At 37.1% G+C, this 25,689-nt stretch overlaps 1 protein-coding gene across 1 annotated transcript; it reads left to right on the forward strand.

Annotated features, from left to right (window-relative positions):
* Window positions 1-22,525: 22,525 nt before the first annotated feature.
* Window positions 22,526-25,423, forward strand: LOC129472142 (olfactory receptor 4K1-like). Its single transcript, XM_055261563.1, has 2 exons — window positions 22,526-22,597; window positions 24,497-25,423. The coding sequence occupies exons 1-2, from the start codon at window positions 22,526-22,528 to the stop codon at window positions 25,421-25,423; spliced, it is 999 nt and encodes a 332-aa protein (XP_055117538.1).
* The last annotated feature ends 266 nt before the right edge of the window (window positions 25,424-25,689 follow it).

A 25,689-nucleotide genomic window follows, 5' to 3' on the forward strand; every position in this document is an offset into this window, starting at 1 on the left:
ACAACATGGATTTCACCTTATTGTTATACATTTTTAGCTTTTCTTTATCCTATGTATTATTTTAGTAATTTATAATTGGGTTATTATATATTTGTGTATTTATAGTTTTCCTATTTACTATTTTATTCCTACTTTTTTCTGTTTTCCTTTAGATTATTTGACATAAATTTTTGCTTTCTACAAAATTTTGTAGGTATTTGGTGCCATCAACAACATATATATATATATATGTGTATCTGTGTATATATATATACACACATATATATATATACACGTTTGTCAGAAGCCTACTTTTTTAAAGTAGAATAAATTGGCTATAATGAATTCCACATTATTCATAGAAAATTTCAAATATCTTTGAAACTGTTTGCAGCCATAACAAATTTCTACAAAATGGGTGCCTAAAAAAAAAAGATTTTTTATGTCACAATTTGGGAGACTGTGTATCACAATTAAAATATATTTCCTTTAAGATTGAGAATGAGACAGAAAATATTATTATCATGATTTCTATTCAATGTGCTGAAGATTCCAGACAATTTGAGACAAAATAGTAATAAAATATGTGCTTAGAAAAAATATATTTTTAGAAAAATATTTTTTCTGTATATATACATACATTTCTGTATATATGTAGAAAATATTTTAAGCTATTAAAGTTAACTAGTGCATTTAGCAATGTTGTCTGATAATGGTTAAATTTTCCCAAATTGATCCATAGATTTAATGCAATCTCAATCAAATTTCTAATAATATATTTGAGCAAATTGACATGCTGATTCTAAAATTTATATGGAAATACAAAGAGGTAAGAATATCCAAAGATATTTTGAAGGAAGACATATATTACATATATCAAGACTTTCTTCAAATTTGAAAGAAGACACAAGAAGTCTTCATATATGGTAGAGTATGTCATCCTTCGAAACTTCCTTGACTATTCTTGCCTCTTTGCATTTCCAAGGACATGGAATTAACCTAGATGCCCATAAATGGCAGACTGGATGAAGAAAACATGGTACATATACACAATGGAATACAATGCAGCCATAAAAAGAATGAGATCATGTCCTTTGCAGCAACAGAGATGAAGCTGAAGGCCATTATCCTAAGCAAAGTAACACAGAAACAAAAAACCAAATACCACATGTAGTCACTTACAAGTGGGAGCTAAACACTGAGTATGAATAGACACAAAAAAGAAAATAATAGACATTGGGGCCTACTACAGAGAGAAGGGTGGGAGAAGAAGGAAAATCCAAAAACCACCTATTGAGTACTATGGTTATTACCTGGGTAACAGGATTATCTGTATAACAAACCTCTGTGACATGTAATTTACCTATAAAACAAACCTGCACATATGCCCATGAAATAAAAATAAAAGTTAAACAAAAGACTATATATTGAAATCTTGTATTGGTAAAGAAAAAAGAAACATGCTAGTGAAACACACCAGAGATTCTGGGAACAAAAAGCAAGTACATAGTCACCTGATCTATGAGAAATAGGATAATGAAGAGAAGAAACAAAAATATGAAGCTTGGCAATTGTACTCTTACTTTTAACAAACAACAACAAAAAACGTTGGCTCTAAATTCACAAAATTCACAAAAATAATTCAAAATAATATATATTTCTATATAAATAAAAATCAAGCTTTTAGAAGATGATATAGGAGAATGTTTTCATGACTTTTATATATGCAAGGATTTCTTAAATATGACACAAATAACTTTAAACTTAACAGAGTCTATATTGGACATACAGAGACTTGATTAAAGCTCTTAAAAACAGACATCTGGTAAATCTATGATTGGTAATAGTGCGTGTGTGTTTGTGTGTGTGTGTGTGTGTGGAGAGACAGAGAGAGAGAGACAGGGAGAGAGAAAGAGAGCAGAGGGAGAGCGCACGCACATACAACAGCTCTGTGGCTTGGGTGGTCTAGGCACTTGAAGGATATACAAAGTATGAACCTAAATTTTAAGAACCCTCTACCAAATTGGGAAACAAGACTCATGCAATGAAACAATAAAGTAATACAAGAAAAAAAAAGAGACAAACTAGACTTCATTAAAATACGTTATCAATCATCATTAAAGACGAGAGTGAAAATGCAGGTCCTCACAAACACCAGAAGCTGGAAATGGCAAGAAACAGATTTTTCTCCAGAGTTTCTGAAAGGAGTGTGGCTCTGTTAACATCTTGACTTTGATCCAGTGATACTGATTTTGAATTTCTGTCCTCCGTATGTAAGAGAAAATAAACTTCTGTTCTTATGAGCCACCAATTGTGTAGTAATTTGTTACTATAGGAAACAAACACATATGGTAATTCATCAGTTCATCAAACTATACATACACTTATGATTTGTGATTTTTTATGTTTCTGTTACACCTCAGTAAAGAGTTTGCTAAACATTAAATGCATAAAGGACAGGCTTAAATGAGGTATGAATTTCTTCAACAAATATTAATAAAGTTTTTATTCTATCCAGAATTCCTGCTAACTACTGGGAATTTAATGATGAGAAAAATGAAAAATATCCCAGTCCTAGTGGAAAAGGCAGGTTAAACAAATAGCTATAGAGTCTAAATTGCTTTGATAAAGACTTAAGAGCAGGTAAGAAAAATCTGAGGCCTGAAGTATGTTAGTAGACAAAGAAGAAAAGTGAAGTTCTCCCTAGTACAGAAATCTACTTACAAAGGCAACTACCTGCAAAGGATGATGAGATAACCACTGCACTGGAGAAATTAAAAGCTCAGATTATAGGAGACAGGGAAAATTACAGGGAACTAAGTATCTATCAATTTTCTTACTTCCTCTTCTAGAGTTTAGAGCTGTTACTGGACAACAGCTCCCCTTCTGGAACTACAATTCTTAGTCACCTTTCTTCTAAGTAAGTCCATATGTCCTATTCTTACCAATAAAATATCATATTCTTACCACAAAAAGAAATAATTTGACTAAGTTAGTAATAATTAAGTCTGACTTAACTCTTTAGTCCTTTGTCTGCCAAGAGGATGCAGAAGACTCTAGGATCCTAAAGAAATCTTTTTTTAATTATTATACTTTAAGTTTTAGGGTACATGTGCATAACGTGCAGGTTTGTTACATATGTAAAGGAATCTTAAATCAAGAAGATGCAAGAGGAAGCGACGCCAACAAAATAGCTGACTAGAAGTGCCTCTCAACCTTCTCCCCGGCCACCACACAAAAAGACCAAAACAACAAATAAATAACCACTTTTCAACTAAAATATATGAAGGAGAGCCCTGGAGTAAAACAGGGAAATGGCAGAGACCCTGTGGATCATGGAGACTCAGGATGGCCATATAAAAAAGGGAATGGAACACTCTGCCTTTACCATCTTGTCTCTCCTAGTGGGATGAGGTCAGAGCCAGGGCGGACTCTCTTTACAGAGAAAAAGCATGCAGGAGGCCCTCAGCAACACAAATTAAAATGTGGACACCCACAATCTTTGCTCATGGAGATCACTGTAGTCCTCACAGGTCCTAGGCCCAGCTTGAGGAGTTGCCTGGAGTTCACATGTCTATGTTACTCCAAACAAGGAGCCCACATTGTGTCTCCTCCTGCCCTATTATCCAAGCTGCTGCCGTGTAATGGCATCTTGAGACTGAAGCCACTGCTAGGTTGCCTTCTCATTTGGGGGCCAGTAGCCACTGTATCTTCCCATACCCTAGGCTTCACTGCCGCTACACCGCACCTACTCATGGCAGCACACCATTCTGCAGCTGGGCAGCTACAACTTTTAACCCCATGGAAACAAACTGCCAAGGAGGCACTCCATCTTTCCATCCCAGTGACTGCAGTATCTTGGCTCTGTCTACTCAGAGCCTAGGACCAACAGAACAGCTGTAACCTTAGCACCTGAGCCCATGAGGCACCCTGTTCCCCAAGGAACAGGCACTCATGCCCAGTGATTGTACCCAAGCTAACAGAGCAACCTCACAAACTCCTGCAGCCTAAGACATTTTCTTATGAGGAAATCCCCCCATATGGGACTTCATGGCTGTACCTTGCTGCTTTGGACGATCAGCATATTTCTCAGCATATTTCTCAACCTTTCAGGCCAGGAGAGAATGGGATAATATATTCAAAGTGCTGAGAGAAAAAAATAAAACTTCTAGTCAAGAAGAGTATACTCATCAAAGTTATTCTTTATATATGAAGGAGAAGTAAAGTCTTTCCCAGACAAGCAAAAGCTGAGGGAATTCATCACCACTAGAACAGCCTTATAAGAAACGCTTAAAAGATGGTTTCAAAGGATGTTAATTGCCACTACGAGGTGAAAGAATGTTAATTACTACCATGGAAGTATTTAACTCACTGGTAGAAGTAAACTTATAATTAAATTTAGAGTACTACATTATTGTAGTGGTGGTATATAGTATGAAGGTTAAAAGTCAAAATGGTCAACAATAACCATAGCTACAATCAGTTTTTAAGAAATAAACTATATAAAAGATGTGAATTAAGACAACAAAATTATAAATTGGGTTGGGGGGTAAAAGTCTAGAATATTTGCAGGCAATCAAAGTTAAATTGTTATTAGCTTAAAATAAACCTTTAGAACTATAAGATTTGTTATGTAAGCCCCAGAGTAACAACAAAGAAAAAAGTTACAGCATATATGCAAATGAAAAAGAAAATGGTATAAAACCATGAAACCACAAAAGTAAACACAAGAGAGGAAGAAAGAAACAAAGACCTACAAAATAACCAGAAAACAATGAACAAAATGGCAACAGTAAATCCATACCTATCAATAATAACCTTCAATATAAATGTATTAAATTCTGTAATTAAAAATGGCTGAATGTAAATAACCTTCAATATAAATGTATTAAATTCTGTAATTAAAAATGGCTGAATGCATTTTAAAAACACACAACTACATACTGCTTACAGGAGACTTACTTCACCAGTAAGGACACATATTGACTAAAAATAAAGAAGAGAAAATTATATGCCATGCAAACGGAAATCAAAAGAGAGCAAGAGTAGCTATACTTAGATCAGATAAAATAGACTTTAAGTCAAAAACTTTAAAAAGAGACAAAGATGGTCATGATATAATGATGAAGGGGTCAATTCAGTAAGGGGATATAACAACTCCAAATATATATTAATCTCAAACCAGAATACCCAGACATATAAAGCAAATATCATTAGATGTAAAGGGAGAGATAGAGTCCAATGCAATAATAATAGAGGACATCAATATCTCACTTTCGGCAAAGGACAGATCTTCTAGACAAAAATTCAGCAAAAGAACAACAAATAAAAAGCGCACTCTAGATCATGTGGACCCACCAGATATTCACAGAACATCCCACTCAACAGCTGAAGAGTATGCATTCTTCTCATCAGCACATGGAAGTGTCTTCAGGGTAGATCAGATGTTAGGCCACAAAACAAATCTCAGCAAATCTGTAAAAATCAAAATCAGGTATCTCTTTTGACCATGATGGAATAAAACTAGAAATCACTATCAGTAAAAACTTTAGAAACCATTTAAATACATGTAAATTTAACAACATACTCCTGTATAACAAATGGATTAAGGAATAAGTTAAAAAGAAAATTCAAACACTTCACGAGACAAATGAAATTGGAAACACAGTATATGAAAACTTACGGAATACAGCAAAAGCAGTTCCAAGAGGGAAGTTTATGGCAATAAACACCTACACCATAAAAGACAAAAAAATCTCAAATAAACAGTCTAACATCATACCTCAAGGAACTAGAACAACAAGAACAAACACAAAATTAGTAGAAAAAAGAAATAAATGAGAGCAGATATAAGTGGAATAGTGACTAAAACAATACAGAAATCCTTGAACAGAAACAAATCTTTAGTTAGATTAACTTAGAAAACTAGAGGGAAGGTTCAAATAAAATCAGAGATAAAAAAGTGTACATTACAACTGATGTAACAGCAATACAAAGGATTATAAGAGACTATTATGAACAACTGCATGCCAACATATACATATACAGCCTACCAAAATTGAATTATAAAAAAGTAGAAAATCTGAAGAGACCAATAGTGAGTAACAATATAGAATCTACAATAAAAAGTCTCCCATCAAAGAAAAGCTTCAGATATGATGGCTTCACTGCTGAAATCTACCAAACGTTTAAAAGATGTTATCAATACTTTTCAAACTATTTCAAAATAATTGAAGATGAGAGAATTTGTCCAAACTCATTCTACAATGCTGGCATAACTCTGGTACAAAAACCAGTCAAGGGCGCAACAAAGTATGAAACTACAGGACAATATGTCTGATAAAAATAGATGCAAAAATCCTTAAGAAAATACTAGCAAACCAAATTCAACAGCACATTAAAAAGATCATTCGCCATAATCAAATGGGATTCATTCTAGATAATACAACCTACATAATACAATAAATGTGATATATCACATTAACAGGATCAAGGACAAAAGCTAATCTATCACTTTGATAAACAGAAAAAGTATTTGACAATATTCAACAATGCTGTTTTGATTAAAACTCTCAACAAAATGTACCTCAACACAATAAAGGCCAAAAATGACAAACTACAGCTAACTGGAGAAAAGTTGAAAGCTTTTCCTCTAAGATCTGAAACAAGACACAGATGCCAATTTTCACCACTTTTATTCAACATAGTACTAAAGTCCTAGCCACAGAAATTAGGCAAGAGAAATAAATAAAAGGGATCTAAATTGGAAAGAAGGAAGTCAAATTGTTTCTATTTGCAGTTGACATGATTTTATGAATAGATTTTATATAAAGGTTCAACCAAAAAGCTCCAAGAAGTGATAAATAAATTCAGTAAAGTTGCAGGATACAGCATCAACCAAAAATATCAGTAGCATTTCTTTTTTTTAATAACTTTTATTTTAAGTTCAGAGGTACATGTGCAGGTTTGTTACATAGGTAAACTTGTGTCATGGGAGTTTGTTGCACAAATTGTTTCATCACCCAAGTACTTATTTGTTCTATTGGCCGCAAGGTGACTATAGTTAATATTGCATATTTCCAAATAATTAGAGGAGAGGATTTTAAAAGTCCTTACCACAAACTAATGATCAATGTTTAGATAATGAATATGCTGAATACCCTGATTCTATCATTACTGAATATATGCATGCATTGAAACATCATGCTGTGCCCCATAAATATGTGCAATTATGTGACAAAAGCAAAATAAAACTTTTCAAAAATAAAGATGGAAGAAACCTGGGTTGCTCAATCACTGACGGGTGACCAGTCACCACCCATAACACTACTGAGAATGGTTACATGAGCAGATATATCATTTCATGTGTAAGTACCTAAAATTTTATATTTTGTTACATTAGCTAGAATTACTCAAACTAATAACAAAGAGAGTGAGATATAAGCCTGGGTAGAAAAATCAATCTTAGAATGATGTTGTAAGTCTTACTAAGAAATCTCAACTTTGCTAAAAGGACATTTTCAGAGGTTTAATGTTATATATTTAGACTAAGCAATTTGATTGATTACAGGAAATGTATTACAAATAAAAAATCATAAAGATAATGAGATAAGTTGATGACACCTATTGCATCAATCCAGTGTGTAATGAGGATCATAGTAAAATAGAATTGAACAGACTCAGAAATATTTAAAGTTTATATAGATAACGCCTATTACTTGACTACATTTGACGGTAAGGGAGAAACAAAATTAGTGCAAAATTTTCTTGCTTGCAGAGCTAGCAAGACAATACACAACTCCAGGAGTTCATTCATTTAAAAAAAAGTCTATTATTTGTCATATAAGGGAAAGATAAGTTGAATATTGTCCATAATGAATTTGAAGTGCGCATATAAAAACAAATGGAGATGCTCAGTAAGTAATTGAATACGTAGAAAAATATACAGAAAAAAAACATGCTATTTAAAAAAATAACTACCTTTAGCACCTTGTCACGGGAGAATGACAAAATTCCCCCCAAAACCAGAAGCCATTTTATTTATTTATTTATTTATTTATTTATTTATTTATTTTTGAGACGGAGTCTTGCTCTGTCGCCCAGGCTGGAGTGCAGTGGCGCAATCTCGGCTCACTGCAAGCTCCGCCTCCCGGGTTCACGCCATTCTCCTGCCTCAGCCTCTCCGAGTAGCTGGGACTACAGGCGCCCGCCACCACGCCCGGCTGATTTTTTGTATTTTTAGTAGAGACAGGGTTTCGTCGTGGTCTCGATCTGCTGACCTCGTGATCCACCCACCTCGGCCTCCCAAAGTGCTGGGATTACAAGCGTGAGCCACCGCGCCCGGCCCAGAAGCCATTTATTTAGTGAAATAGCTTGGTGGGCCACATTTTTCTAAGTGTTGAGCAAGAAGCAGACCCATTACAATGGGTCAAGAAGTGTATTAGTCAAGGTCACAGAAGAAAACATAAAACATATTTGGCAAAGGTTTTCAATATAATATGAGAATCAAATATCTATAAAAATCTTGGCAGGATTAAATGAGGCATCCTAACACCAGAACCAGCAGGAAACTTTATTACTCTTTGCCTGAAGAGACAAGAAGAGGGTTAGAAATTGTTGAGAGCTAGAGCCATAAAGGGACCTACAAGGTATAAATACTCAAGGATAGATTACTAGAAGAATTCTAGTCAAGTGGCAAGAAGGAGAAACGAAGTAAAATCCAGACCTTTCTCTCCTTTTTCCCTCTAATCTCCTGCCAGCTCCTTTTATTCTCCAATCTCAATAAAGGCTAGAGGCAGAAAAGCCCAGATAATGTAGCCATGATAGTGAGCCAACAGGGGCCTAGAATAGAAAAGGGTGGAGAATGAAACAAACAACTAAAGAAAACTTCAAGAGAAATCAATGGGAAATGATGGCCTGGGGACAACTGACATGATGTAATAGTTGATTTCAAGAATTTAGGGTATAAATGGGAAGAGATGAATTTATAGTTGGGAGATGATGTGTTAAGAAAGTTAGATACTTAAGAGAGAAAGTTGAAGGAATTCATACTGGTGGTAATGGGTTTCATTTTACAAAGTAGGAAATGCGTTTATACAGTACATATATACATATCCTAAGAGCCCATGTAAAGAAGAAAATCCAAATATCTTGTTCAAGGGTGTGAGAATGATGATCAAGGCTGTTTTCTGTGCTTTCTTCCCCTTATCATTACATAGGTCCATAACGGTTAAATCTCCTTACTGTCCAATTGTACAATAAGGGACCTAATTCTGAGTGGTCTATTTCGGTTCATTTCTATGCAAATTATCCAGCATTAAAATTCAATTTAAAAAATTAGCTCGTCTCCTATTGTGCCACCAGGATGATTAAAATTCTGTCTTTTCTTAAAAGGAGCAGAACATCTCTAAATCTTTGTGTTTCAAATATTTGGTTTCAGTTTGGGGTCTGGTTCTCAACATTGACCACTAGTATTAACGTACAGTTTGTTACAGGAAACTTGTGTGGAATTTTCTATAACAATTGTCACAACAACACATAATGAAAAGAAAAAAATGCAACATCAACTAGGATGGGATGCTAGCGTCAACAGTTCATTTTTACTCCTGGTATTACAACCCATATTTTCAGTTTAAAAAAAATAATTCAAGTTCCACATGAACCTAGTGGTATACTAGCAATATGACAACAACATAGCCACTTAGCAAAACAAAAATTTCACTACTTTTCATGTGCTGTGCAGGCTCATTTTTTTCAGAAACTGCTTATCATTTGTTTATTTATAATATTCAAGATACCCATAGGTGATATGGAATGAAATGATAGCCAATTGTATTCATTAGATTTTGCTCCATATTAAGCCACCTCAAAATTTATTGAATTAAATGAGGAACCATTTTATATTTGTTCACAAACCAGGTGAGTACCTTTTCTGGCCTGGGACAATATGTTTGACCTCTACTAGGATGTCTGGTAAGTCTGGGTGAGCTGGACAATCTATACTGACCACACTCATATGTCCGGTAGTTGCCAGGTTAGCAACATGAGCTGGTTTACTGTCAGCCAGGCCCCAAATTCTCTCCACATGGTCTCTCATCTGTCATCAGCTGGAGCTGACTTATACCTGAATGAGAACTTGTTTTATATTATCAGGGGTTTTGTGAGGTAGTTATTATACACTTGGTGGCTTGAAATCTGCCACAGTGGGAGTATTTGTACCACGGACATTGGAAAACACTACAAATCAGAGCCTTCTCTGCCCCTTTACCCCAAGAACCACCTCCTAAACATTTACCAGGACATCATTGCTTCTTGTCTTCCAAAAGACTGGCTTAGGTTCAATTCCACAGTGGCCTCAATATTCCAATAGTAACAATAGAGGGTGGAGCCAAGATGGCCAAATAGGAACAGCTCCGGTCTTCAGCTCCCAGCCCCAGCGACACAGAAGACGGGTGATTTCTGCATTTCTGCTTGAGGTACCGGTTTCATCTCACTAGGGAGTGCCTAACAGTGGGTGCAGGACAGTCGGTGAAGCGCACTGTGCGTGAGCCGAAGCAGGGCGAGGCATTGCCTCACTCGGGAAGCGCAAGGGGTCAGGGAGTTCCCTTTCCTAGTCAAAGAAAGGGGAAACAGATGGCACCTGGAATATCGGGTCAGTCCCATCCTAATACTGCGCTTTTCCAACAGGCCTGGAAAACGGCACACTAGGAGATTGTGTCCCGCATCTGGCTCGGAGGGTCCTATGCCCACGGAGTCTCGCTGATTGCTAGCACAGCAGTCTGAGATCAAGCTGCAAGGCGGCAGCGAGGCTGGGGGAGGGGCGTCCGCCATTGCCCAGGCTTGCTTAGGTAAACAAAGCAGCCAGGAAGCTCAAACTGGGTGGAGCCCACCACAGCTCAAGGAGGCCTGCCTGCCTCTGTAGGCTCCACCTCTGGGGGCAGGGCACAGACAAACAAAAACTCAGCAAGAACCTCCACAGACTTAAGTGTCCCTGTCTGACTGACAGCTTTGAAGAGAGTAGTGGTTCTCCCAGCACGCAGCTGGAGATCTGAGAACGGACAGACTGCCTCCTAAAGTGGGTCCCTCACCCCTGAGCAGCCTAACTGGGAGGCACCCCCCCAGTAGGGACAGAATGACACCTCATTCAGCCGGGTACTCCTCTGAGACAAAACTTTCAGAGGAACTATCAGACAGCTGAATTTGTGGTCTAACGAAAATCTGCTGTTCTGCAGCCACCGCTGCTGACACCCAGCCAAGCAGGGTCTGGAGTGGACCTCTAGTAAACTCCAACAGACCTGCAGCTGAGGGTCCTGTCTGGTAGAAGGAAAACTAACAAACAGAAAGGACACCCACACCAAAAACCCATCTGTACATCACCATCATCAAAGAAAAAAAGTAGATAAAACCACAAAGATTGGGAAAAAACAGAGCAAAAAAACTGGAAACTCTAAAAAACAGAGCACCTCTCCTCCTCCAAAGGAACGCAGTTCCTCACCAGCAACGGAACAAAGCTGGATGGAGGATGACTTTGACGAGTTGAGAGAAGAAGGCTTCAGACGATCAAACTACTCTGAGCTACAAGAGGAAATTCAAAACAATAGCAAAGAAGTTAAAAACTTTGAAAAAAAATTAGAAGAATGGATAACTAGAATAACCAATGGAGAGAAGGGCTTAAAGGAGCTGATGGAGCTGAAAGCCAAGTTTCGAGAAGTACGCGAAGATTGCAAAAGCCTCAGTAGCAGATGCAATCAACGGGAAGAAAGGGTATCGCTGATGGAAGATGAAATGAATGAAATGAAGAGAGAAGGGAAGTTTAGAGAAAAAAGAATAAAAAGAAATGAACAAAGTCTCCAAGAAATTTGGGACTATGTGAAAAGACCAAACCTAAGTCTGATTGGTGTACCTGAAAATGATGGGGAGAATGGAACGAAGTTGGAAAACACTCTGCAAGATATTATCCAGGAGAACTTCCCCAATCTAGCAAGGCAGGCCAGCATTCAGATTCAGGAAATACAGAGAATGCCACAAAGATACTCCTCGAGAAGAGCAACTCCAAGACACATAATGGTCAGATTCACCAAAGTTGAAATGAAGGAAAAAATGTTAAGGGCAGCCAGAGAGAAAGGTCGGGTTACCCACAAAGGGAAGCCCATCAGACTAACAGCTGATCTCTCAGCAGAAACTCTACAAGCCAGAAGAGAGTGGGGGCCGATATTCAACATTCTTAAAGGTAAGAATTTTCAACCCAGAATTTCCTATCCTGCCAAACTAAGCTTCATAAGTGAAGGAGATATAAAATACTTTACAGACAAGCAAACGCTGAGTGATTTTGTCACCACCAGGCCTGCCCTAAAAGAGGTCCTGAAGGAAGCACTAAACATGGAAAGGAACAAACCGTACCAGCCACTGCAAAAACACGCCAAATTGTAAAGACCATCGAGGCAAGGAAGAAACTATAGCAACTAACGAGCAAAATAACCAACTAACATCATAATGACAGGATCAGATTCACACATAACAGTATTAACGTTAAATGTAAATGGGCTAAATGCTCCAATCAAAAGACACAGACTGGCAAACTGGATAAGGAGTCAGGACCCATCCGTGTGCTGTATTCAGGAAACCCATCTCACGTGCAGAGACACACATAGACTCAAAATAAAGGGATGGAGGAAGATCTATCAAGCAACTGGAAAACAAAAAAAGGCAGGGGTTGCAATCCTGGTCTCTGATAAAATAGATTTTAAACCAACAAAGATCAAAAGAGACAAAGAAGGCCATTACATAATGGTAAAGGGATCAATTCAACAAGAAGAGCTAACTATCCTAAATATATATGCACCCAACACAGGAGCACCCAGATTCATAAAGCAAGTCCTCAGTGACCTAAAAAGGGACTTAAACTCCCACACAATAATAATGGGAAATTTTAACACCCCGCTGTCAACATTAGACAGATCAACGAGACAGAAAGTTAACAAGAATATCCAGGAATTGAACTAAGCTCTACATAAAGTGGACCTAATAGACATCTACAGAACTCTCCACCCCAAGTCAACAGAATATACATTTTTTTCAGCACCACACCACACCTATTCCAAAATTGACCACATAGTTGGAAGTAAACCTCTCCTCAGCAAATGTAAAAGAACAGAAATTATAACAAACTGTCTCTCAGACCACAGTGCAATCAAACTACAACTCAGGATTAAGAAACTCACTCAAAACCGCTCAACTACATGGAAACTGAACAACCTGCTCCTGAATGACTATTGGGTACATAATGAAATGAAGGCAGAAATAAAGATGTTCTTTGAAACCAACGAGAACAAAGACACAACATACCAGAATCTCTGGGACACGTTCAAAGCAGTGTGTAGAGGGAAATTTATAGCACTAAATGCCCACAAGAGAAAGCAGGAAAGATCTAAAATTGACACCCTAACATCACAATTAGAAGAACTAGAAAAGCAAGAGCAAACACATTCAAAAGCTAGCAGAAGGCTAGAAATAACTAAAATCAGAGCAGAACTGAAGGAAATAGAGACACAAAAAACCCTTCAAAAAATTAATGAATCCAGGAGCTGGTTTTTTGAAAAGATCAACAAAATTGATAGACTGCTAGCAAGACTAATAAAGAAGAAAAGAGAGAAGAATCAAATAGATGCAATAAAAAACGAAAAAGGGGATATCACCACTGATCCCACAGAAATACAATCTACCATCAGAGAATACTACAAACAACTCTATGCAAATAAACTAGAAAATCTAGAAGAAATGGATAAATTCCTCGACAAATACACCCTCCCAAGACTAAACCAGGAAGAAGTTGAATCTCTGAATAGACCAATAACAGGTTCTGAAATTGTGGCAATAATCAATAGCTTACCAACCAAAAAGAGTCCAGGACCTGACGGATTCACAGCTGAATTCTACCAGAGGTACAAGGAGGAACTGGTACCATTCCTTCTGAAACTATTCCAATCGATAGAAGAAGAGGGAATCCTCCCTAACACATTTTACGAAGCCAGCATCGTCCTGATACCAAAACCTGAAAGAGACATAACCAAGACTGTAAACTAGTTCAACCATTGTGGAAGTCAGTGTGGCGATTCCTCAGGGATCTAGAACTAGAAATACCATTTGACCCAGCCATCCCATTACTGGGTATATACCCAAAGGACTATAAATCATGCTGCTATAAAGACACATGCACACGTATGTTTATTGCGGCACTATTCACAATAGCAAAGAGTTGGAACCAACCCAAATGTCCAACAACGCTGGACTGGATTAAGAAAATGTGGCACATATACACCATGGAATACTATGCAGCCATAAAAAATGATGAGTTCGTGTCCTTTGTAGGGACATGGATGAAACTGGAAAACATCATTCTCAGTAAACTATCGCAAGGACAAAAAACCAAACACCGCATGTTCTCACTCATAGGTGGGAATTGAACAATGAGAACTCATGGACCCAGGAAGGGGAACATCATGCTCCGGGGACTGTTGTGGGGTGGGGGGAGGGGGGAGGGAAAGGATTAGGAGATACACCTAATGCTAAATGACGAGTTAATGGGTGCAGGAAATCAACATGGCACATGGATACATATGTAACAAACCTGCACATTGTGCACATGTACCCTAAAACCCTAAAGTATAATAAAAGTAGATATACATAAATAAAAAAAAAAAAAAGTGAATTTCAGACCAATATCCTTGATGAACATTGATGCAAAAATCCTCAATAAAATACTGGCAAACCGAATCCAGCAGCACATCAAAAAGCTTATACACCATGATCAAGTGGGCTTCATCCCTGGGATGCAAGGCTGGTTCAACATACGCAAATCAATAAATGTAATCCAGCATATAAACAGAACCAAAGACAAAAACCACATGATTATCTCAATAGATGCAGAAAAGGCCTTTGACAAAATTCAACAACTCTTCATGCTAAAAACTCTCAATAAATTAGGTATTGATGGGAGGTATCTCAAAATAATAAGAGCTATCTACGACAAACCCACGGCCAATATCATACTGAATGGGCAAAAACTGGAAGCATTCCCTTTGAAAACTGGCACAAGACAGGGATGCCCTCTCTCTCCACTCCTATTCAACATAATGCTGGAATTTCTGGCCAGAGCAATCAGGCAGGAGAAGGAAATAAAGGGTATTCAATTAGGAAAAGAGGAAGTCAAATTGTCCCTGTTTGCAGATGACATGATTGTATATCTAGAAAACCCCATTGTCTCAGCCCAAAATCTCCTTAAGCTGATTAGCAACTCCAGCAACGTCTCAGGATACAAAATTAATGTACAAAAATCACAAGCATTCTTGTACACCAATCACAGACAAACAGAGAGCCAAATCATGAGTGAACTCCCATTCACAATTGCTTCAAAGAGAATAAAATACCTAGGAATCCAACTTACAAGGGATGTGAAGGACCTCTTCAAGGAGAACTACAAACAACTGCTCAATGAAATAAAAGAGGATACAAACAAATGGAAGAACATTCCATGCTCATGGGTTGGAAGAATCAATATCGTGAAAATGGCCATACTGCCCAAGGTAATTTATAGATTTAATGCCATCCCCATCAAGCTACCAATGACTTTCTTCACAGAATTGGAAAAAACTACTTTAAAATTCATATGGAACCAAAAAAGAGCCCACATCACCAAGTCAATCCTAAGCCAAAATAACAAAGCTGCAGGCATCACGCTACCTGACTTCAAACTATACTACAAGGCTACAGTAACCAAAACAGCATGGTACTGGTACCACAACAGAGACATAGATCAATGGAACAGAACAGAGCCCTCAGAAATGATGCCGCATATCTACAACTATCTGATCTTTGACAAACCTGACAAAAACAAGCAATGGGGAAAGGATTCCCTATTTAATAAATGGTGCTGGGAAAACTGGCTAGCCATATGTAGAAAGCTGCAACTGGATCCCTTCCTTACACCTTATACAAAAATTAATTCAAGATGGATTAAAGACTTATATGTTAGATCTAAAACCATTAAAATCCTACAAGAAAACCTAGGCAATACCATTCAGGACATAGGCGTGGGCAAGGACTTCATGTCTAAAACACCAAAAGCAATGGCAACAAAAGCCAAAATCGACAAATGTTATCTCATTAAACTAAAGAGCTTCTGCACAGCAAAAGAAACTACCATCAGAGTGAACAGGCAACCTACAGAATGGGAGAATATTTTTGCAACCTACTCATCTGACAAAGGGCTAATATCCAGAATCTACAATGAACTCAAACAAATTTACAAGAAAAAAACAAACAACCCCATGAAAAAGTGGGCAGAGGACATGAACAGACACTTCTCAAAAGAAGACATTTATGCAGCCAAAAAACACATGAAGAAATGCTCATCATCACTGGCCATCAGAGAAATGCAAATCAAAACCACAGTGAGATACCATCTCACACCAGTTAGAATGGCCATCATTAAAAAATCAGGAAACAACAGGTGCTGGAGAGGATGTGGAGAAATAGGAACACTTTTACACTGTTGGTGGGACTGTAAACTAGTTCAACCATTGTGGAAGTCAGTGTGGCGATTCCTCAGGGATCTCGAACTAGAAATACCATTTGACCCAGCCATCCCATTACTGGGTATATACCCAAAGGACTATAAATCATGCTGCTATAAAGACACATGCACACGTATGTTTATTGCAGCACTATTCACAATAGCAAAGAGTTGGAACCAACCCAAATGTCCAACAACGCTGGACTGGATTAAGAAAATGTGGCACATATACACCATGGAATACTATGCAGCCATAAAAAATGATGAGTTCGTGTCCTTTGTAGGGACATGGATGAAACTGGAAAACGTCATTCTCAGTAAACTATCGCAAGGACAAAAAACCAAACACCGCATGTTCTCACTCATAGGTGGGAATTGAACAATGAGAACTCATGGACACAAGAAGGGGAACATCACACTCCGGGGACTGTTGTGGGGTGGGGGGAGGGGGGAGGGAAAGGATTAGGAGATACACCTAATGCTAAATGACGAGTTGATCGGTGCAGGAAATCAACATGGCACATAGATACATATGTAACAAACCTGCACATTGTGCACATGTACTCTAAAACCCTAAAGTATAATAAAAAAAAAAAAAAAAACAATAGAGGGCAGTCCCAATGCAAAACTCTCTTGTGCTATTATTCTTTTCGGCAGAACAAGACACATGGCCAAGTCCAGAGTCAGTGCAGAATACCACTTATCAATTTAAAGGAACCAGGTATTGATTCACGGAGTAACTGGGGTGAATCTCAAAGGCATTATGTTGAGTAAAAGAAGCCAGTGTCAATAAAAACATATGTATGACCCCATTATAACATTCTCATTTTTTAAAGAGTTTTATGGTATTTTTGAAAGGTAAAAAGTAACCATCTCATGGCCGCTTGTACATTCATTTATTCAGTGAATCAATAATATTCTGTGGGCATCTACTATTCGCTAGGTTCTGGGCCAGGTGCTGGGGAGATGATAGTGATCCTGAGACACTCAGTTTTTCCCCACATGAGTCCCACACTCTTGGAGTGGAGATGCAGGAAGGAAAGAGAAACAAAAACATGTAAGAAAATCAAACGAGCAAATTAAAAGTTTAATGAGTGTTATGAAGATAGTAAATAATGTTGTGAGACGAGAAAAAACAAAGGAGTGAAGAGGGGTGAAGGGTGCTCAGAAAAAGCCTCTCTGTGCTCTGTGTAATGAATAACCTTTTATTTAGTTCCTGTGGGAAGGATATACAATAGAAGAGCCAAAAGAAACAATATTCAGGCAGACAAAAGGGAAATGGAAACTCCCTGAAGTGGAAAGGTATTGTGTGTTCCAGAAAATGAAAGCAGGAATTTAGTGAATGACCAGTGAGTGAGAAGAGATGAAGCTGAAAGTTAATATGTAAAATACAGGATAGCAAGGGCTCATTATGGAGATTGGATTATATTTCTAGAGCAATGGGGACTATGATGGTCCCTTGGTGTCTATGGGGAATTGGTTCCAAGACCCCCGCAGATACCAAAACCCGTGGATGCTTCAGTCCCTGGTATAAAGTGGTGCAGCATTTGCATATAACCTATGCACATTCTCCCGTATACTTTTAAATCATCTCTAAATTACTTATAATATCTAATACAATGTCTACATATCACTTCGTTTAAGTGAATTCAGTGTAGTAGTTGGTGTGTTGCAAATTTCAGTTTTGATTTTGAAGATTTGTGGAATTGTTTTTTTCTAAATACTTTTGATCTGTGATTGATTGAATCCATAGACTCAGAACCCATGTATACACAGGAATGACTGCATGTTTATGATTTTAAAGTTGTTTGACTTATTTATCTTATTTTTAAAGATTTATCTTATTTTTAAAGACTGCTCTGAGCATTCAGTAGAAATTGACTGGAAAAAAAAACAGTGCAGAGAGTTGGAGATTATTAGAAGGCCTTTGAAACATTTAAGGAGAAAGAAAGGGAACGTTTAGACAAGGGAAATTGTAATAGAAAGCTTTGATGGATTGGCAATATTTTAGAGAAAGGCACAACAGGACTGGAAGTGGGAGTGAGAAAATGGAAGGAGTGAAGTTTCTGGCTGAAACCACTGGGGCAATAGAAATGCCATTATCTTGGTTAAGGGAGACTAAAGGAGGACTAGATTTGGAAACAGAAGAATTGAAATGCCTGTGAAAATTAAAGAGAAGATGTGAAGAACAAACGTGGTCTATCAGTCTGGGCTGACGACTGGGCTCCTCTCCTCAATTAGGCTCATCAAATTTCCTGGGCACTCACTCTGTGTCACAACATTTACTTTTGTCTTTGTCCCCTGCTCTTTTCTGTAGATCTCCTAAGTCCTTCTACAGCTCTAATGGGATATGTTTCCACAATATCCAAAAGCAATCTACTTTTATATCTGGGCAGTTTTATCCACTTATGTCTAAGATTCTTTTCTGAATCTGTTGTATGGTCAAGTACTGTGTAGTGATAATTAAAATATTGGATAATTTTGGCAAAATATTGTGTTGTATGGAATTTGAAAACCTTTGATATAAAAATTTTCAAGAAAAGGAAGAAGTATAAGATTAGAGAAAACAAAATTCTAATTTTCTTAGACCCATTGCGGGATTTATATTTCTTTGGATCGAATTTTCTTCAGGCCCTGTGTGTGTGTGCTAGTGCTTCCTGGCACAGTCACTTTAGATAAGGACAAAGAAAGCACGTGGATAGAGGCAGAACATTAAATGAGGGCAAATGTAGTTGTTGCCAACATTGAGATCACTACATTTCTCTCTCATGACATATGTTCTCATTTGCAATTAGAGGCAAATGACTTAAAAGTTCTTACCATCTTGATATGGGGGAGAAGCAACCAAAATAGTGTTAATAACTCCCATAGCAAGATGAATTCACTTAACAAAGCTCATTTTTTAATTGGCTTTCACAATTCATGGGATTGGCTATCTGAGACTTTGGGGAGTGTCATGATATTTAAATAGTTCCTTTATAGGCTCCTGTGATACTCTTTTTAAAATTATTTTTAAGAAAGTTTGGAAGCTTCTTCTCTTCACCCTGTTGTTACTTTCCTGAGATTTATCTCAAAACTGGTATGTGGAATTTAATCGCATCAAGCTTAAAAGCAACTATACATGTTGCCATTCAGAGAGATAAAGGGATTCTGGGCTAAAGTTATTACCACAGTCAAGGCAACCTGGGTTTTTGAGCATGAGGACTTGGGGTTTGGGTGTGAGAGCCTAATATAAAACAAAACAATGAATTACTGCTGATTATTGTCACTGCTAACACAAGCATGGAATTGAAGTAGCAAGATAAAAGTGAGCATGTTGATGTATAGCTCAGAAAGAGCAGAGAATATAATTGGGCACAACTTTGTCATTTTAGAGGTGGGAGGATCACTTGAGGCCAGGAGGTCAAGGCTGCCATGAGCCATGATCACATAGTTGCACTACAGCCTGAGTGATAGAGTGAGACCCTGTCTCTTAAAACAATAATAATGCTAATAAAAATTATTTTAATGACCAGGTAGACATTCTTAGATACAGGTTTTCAGTAATCAGATCCTTAATTAAGCAATATATAGCAGTTAAACATATGTTCTTTGCACATTCAAACCTTCAGACTACCAGTGTGCCCTGTGACGCTAACTTTAGCACTAAATTGTAGCTGCTTCTAACACAAAGTTAGGATTATAATAATATTTACTTTATAGCATTGTAAGGATAATAAGGTAATTATTGGTCACCTATCACTGCAAGATAACTAAATCAATCTCATCATACCCAAAAGCCTTTATTCAATTTAATTATCTACATAGTAACAAGCCAGTTTCTTCCCATAAATATGATTATCTTCATTACCAAACTATCTTCTTTCTCTTCTACAACTTTGATTGGTTCTTTTCATGTCTGACATCTGTACCACTAAGACCTTTACATGTATCTATTTGTTAATCTGGACTGTGCAATCTAGAGTTTGAGCCACAGAAGATTCTACAGTTTGACCTCTTGCCTTATAACCTTTGCTTCTTCCTTCCTGTTTGACCAGAAGGCTTTTAGCTAAAGCTCCTTGCTCAAATTAATGTCTGAGTCCAGAAAGTACTTCATACAAATTTCACATTTCTCCTTTAAATAAAAGTTTTATTTCACATTCGGTTTATCATTACCTTAGGCAGAGACCTGCAATTAATTTCCAAATCCGGTGCTAAGGATGGGGTGTTAATCCCATTAGAGAAGATTATTTCCAGTATAACCTGATGTCCAAGACAAGGCATTATTTAACTCTGTATTTGAAATCGGAAGTAGAGTTAATAATGAAACATCAAAGAATGTCATCCCCTATTTCACAATGATATCCATTTGTAACATAATTCTAGCTCTAGTTTACTGCGTTTACTTTTTTAAAATAAGTTAGAGGTGAAGAATGCTAAAGGTTAGAAGTAGCTAACAGGTGAATGGAGAATTGTAAAGAACGCTGTGTGGCTTTTCTTCGGTGTCTACTTTGCTTTTTGTCAGATTTGTATTCCAATGTTTTAATAAATTATAGGTTTATTCTAGCAAATAATGATTTCATTCTAATATTTCATTTTACTCTTATTTGGTCTTTTAAAGTCTCTTAGTTTGTTAACCTTCTCAGAAGCAAATATTTTTCCATTCAGATTGGCTTTACTTATAAGAAAGTAAAACTATATTATGTAATTTTCAATTAGAATATACTTTATAGTTTACACAGCTCTTTGAAATGTACACTATCACAAATAAAGACTCGAAAGTTTAGAGAATTCCAGTAAATTGCAAAAGGACATTAATCCTATCTGTTTTCGTCATCATTATCTCTCTGGGCCTGCAGAGTTTTTGACCCATAATCACCAAAGGTACTCAAGACACACAGGGAGCTCCATGTAGCTTTGGGATCTGGCTATGAATTTCATTTTCAATGGCTCTTCTTTGAGAAAACAGATTGTTTCAATTTTATTTTGAATAAAATTAGATAAAATTAGCATCATGCACTTATATCAAAATTATAAAATCATTTTCAAATTCTGTACATGGGCATATATACATATGCATACATATGTCAATACATAATTTGAAAAACAATATTATATCCATATTTCATTCTAGAAAAAAAAGAAAATGTTAGTATGTATCTATATGTTAAGACTAAACTTATAGTTCCCTAAAATTACAAACATGCTTAAGCCTATGAAGAGAATATTATTCAAAAAAGCCAATTTTGCAAGTCAAGTCCATAATAAGGTTAAAAACTAAATTTTCATTTAATTAATTTCTAATTAACTTGCAAAATTACACTGATGTTTCCCAAGGGAATGTTTATTTTTCACAAATAAGGTATTGCATATACTTGCTATGTTATTGGTCTGAAGTGGAATTCCTCAAGGATTGCTCCTCATTTTTCTTTAGTCTTTCTGAAATGTAACCTGCTTAGTGAGGCTTTTACTGATCACCTGGTTATAGTCCATATTCCTTTGTTCTGCTTTATTTGCTCCATGGCACTATTCAATAAATATTTTCCTTTGACAAAGGTAGTTATCTTCATTACCAAACTATCTTTTTTTCTCTTTTTGCTGTCTCTCAACTTCTCCCCTCTTCATTCATGAATATGTATATCATGTCAGTTAGATGTCACTAACTGATATAATACGTATTTTACTTATTTATTTTTAATTGCCTGTGACAACACCACCCACCCCCACACCTTTAGGATGCAAGTTACATGACGATGGGACAGTTTTTATTATTTTTTCTCCCATTGCTTTTTCTCCAGGGTCTATAAAAGTGTGTGGTACAGAAAAGACAATCTATAATTATTTGTTGAATGAATTAATTACATCAGAGATGCTATTCAATAGGCCTTGGAAAACTCTTCTGTTATTGTGATATTAGCTCAATTACAGAAAGAAAAGGCTGTGAAATCATCAGCAAAGGTAAGTAGTTCAAATATAAATTTAATTAGAAAATCTATTATGCTATCTGAAGTTGCATTTAGTGTAGCGGGAAATCAGCGACCCCAAATGGAAGGAGCGGCTGAAGCCATGGTAGGAGAACGTGGATTGTGAAGATTTCGTGGACTTTTATTAGTTCCCCAAATTAATACTTTTATAATTTCTTATGCCTGTCTTTACTGCAATCTCTAAACATAAATTGTGAAGATTTCATGGACACTTATCACTTCCCCAATCAAAACCCTTGTGATTTCCTATGCCTGTCTTTAATCTCTTAATCCTGTCATCTCATAAACTAAGGAGGATGTATGTCACCTCAGGACCCTGTGATAATTGCATTAACTGCACAAATTGTAGAGCATGTGTGTTTGAACAATATGAAATCTGGGCACCTTGACAAAAGAACAGGATAACAGCAATGTTTAGGGAACAAGAAAGATAACCTTGAACTCTGACTGCTGGTGAGCCGGAGGGAACAGAGTCATATTTCTCTTCTTTCAAAAGCAAATGGGAGAAATATCACTGAATTCTTTTTCTCAGCAAGGAACATCCCTGGGAAAGAGAATACTCCCTGGAGGGTGGGTCTCTGAACTGGCCCCTGTGGGTGTGGCCATCTTCTACGGTTGACACTGTAGGGGTGAAATAAATCCGTCTCCCATGGCACTCCCAGGCTTATTAGGAAGAGGAAATTCCCACCTAATAAATTTTGGTCAGACTGGTTGCTCTCAAAACCCTGTCTCCTGATAAGATATTATCAATGACAATGGTGCCTGAAAGTTCATTAGCAATTTTAATTTCGCCCTGGTCCTGTGGTCCTGTGATCTCACCCTGCCTCCATTTGCCTTGTGATATTCTATCACCTTGTGAAGTACATGATCTCTGTGACTCACACCTATTGGCACACTCCCTCCCCTTTTGAAAGTCCCTAATAAAAACTTGCTGGTTTTGTGGCTTGTGGGGCATCATGGAACCTACCGCATGTGATGTCTGCCCCGGATGCCCAGCTTTAAAATTTCTCTCTTTTGTACTCTGTCCCTTTATTTCTCAAGCCAGCCGACACTTAGGGAAAATAGAAAAGAACCTACGTGACTATTGGGGCAGGTTCCCGATAATTTAGTCCCATCATTGAAGAGCAGGTAGCCAATCATATTAAATAATATTAAATTTAGCTTCTGTGAAGGAGGAATCATATTGGTAAGGGTAAAGAGTACAACTGTGATACTAAAAGAATCACTTTTGATTAAAGAGGATGTATGCTTCCAAGATTCTAGGAAGATACATCTGTCATTGCTAAATTATTTAACTCACTGTTGTATAGTTTACATTTTTTGATACAGAAAACCAAATGCAATATCTCACTCACACTAGTTTAATTGTTACAAATTAATTTCAATCTATTCTTATTGCCACAGACACCTCAAATACATGGCCTCATGCCATTCCTTTATTTGATGTCATTTATCAAAGTAAATAGACTGATTTCCACATCTTTACACCTGGCCTAAATTGCCTGTCCCTTCAAGATTCTGTAAATGGTGCTAGACTCCTCATTTTCAACTATTAATAATCTGAATGTGTAAGTACAGTGTGTATGATTTTCAAAGTTCTATTAAGGTATTGCACATTTCTACAAAAACATTTTAGAATTCAATGGCAAATATTGCTGTCTCTCAATTTCTCTCTTTCTATATAGGTTTGTCTGTTAGATAAAGTCTCTCTCTCTCTCTCTCTGTCTGTCTCTCTGTCTCTGTATCCATCTATCTACCTTGGCAAAGCATAAAGGCAAAAGTAAATAATAATTCATATAATTATCTAAGTGAGCCCAGGGAAAATATTAATTCCTAACAATCATGTGAATACTCTTTGTCTTATATCCTCACCATTTTATTTTTATATTGATTAGAATCAAAGCATCTATTTGATTTGCAAAATGGTAAAACGCTTATTTTTAATCCATCTCAATTATCTTTTCTTCCCTCTGGATAACTTCAGCAGCTCAGTTTCATTAATGGATGGAGTAATAAGTCAGTGGTTACTGAATTCATTTTGTTGGGGCTGTCTAGCTCTTGGGAACTCCAAGTCTTCCTTTTCTTTATCTTCTCTGTATTTTATGGAGCTGCAGTGTTGGGAAACATCCTTATCATCATCACAGTAATTATAGACTCTCATTTGCATTCCCCAATGTACTTTCTTCTTAGCAATCTCTCTTTCACTGATGTGTGTCAGGCTACATTTGCCACTCCCAAGATGATTGCAGATTTCCTCAACGAACACAAGACCATCACTTTCCAGGGATGCTTGTCACAGATCTTTTTCTTGCATGTTTTTGGGGGTAGTGAGATGGTGCTTCTTGTTGCCATGGCCTATGATGGATACATTGCTATATGCAAACCTCTGTACTACATGACCATCATGAACCGGAGGGTGTGCACTGTTCTGGTGGGGGTTTCCTGGACCATTGGCATCTGGCACTCAGCCAGCCACCTGGCATTCACAGTCAATCTGCCTTTCTGTGGACCCAACAGGGTAGACAATTTTTTCTGTGACCTCCCCCTAGTGATCAAGCTTGCCTGCTTAGACACCTATGTTTTTGAGATCCTGGTGCTCACTAACAGTGGTCTGCTCTCACTTATGTGTTTCCTCCTTTTGCTCATTTCTTACACTATCATCCTTGCTACTGTGCATCACCAAGCCTTCGATGGGATGTCCAAGGCCCTTCCCACTCTGTCTGCCCACATTACTGTTGTGCTTCTGTTCTTTGGCCCATTAATATTCATCTATATTTGGCCCTTTGAAAGCTTCCCAATTGATAAATTTATCTCTGTGTTTTTTACTGTCTTCACTCCTCTCCTTAACCCCATGATTTATATTCTGAGGAATAAAGATATAAAGGAAGCCATGAGGAAGCTGAGGAGATGACATGTGGGTTCCAAGCAGGGTTTGTATTACTACAAAGAAGTAATACAAATTCCTACTTTTGGGCTTTGAAATTAACATATGTGATTATTATTATTGTGTTTGTATCACAAAGTTTTTTAATAGACTAAATTAGAGGGCCTGAATGTGGTGATCTGGAGTTGGCAAACACAGTGCAGAATCTTATGATGCCAGTTCCTATATTCTCTGTCTCACATAATCCTCCCTAAAGCTGCAACTACATGTATTAAAACTCATAAGCAGTTTTT

The sequence above is a fragment of the Symphalangus syndactylus genome, chromosome 22 (assembly GCF_028878055.3).
Source record: "Symphalangus syndactylus isolate Jambi chromosome 22, NHGRI_mSymSyn1-v2.1_pri, whole genome shotgun sequence".
NCBI lineage: Eukaryota > Metazoa > Chordata > Mammalia > Primates > Hylobatidae > Symphalangus > Symphalangus syndactylus.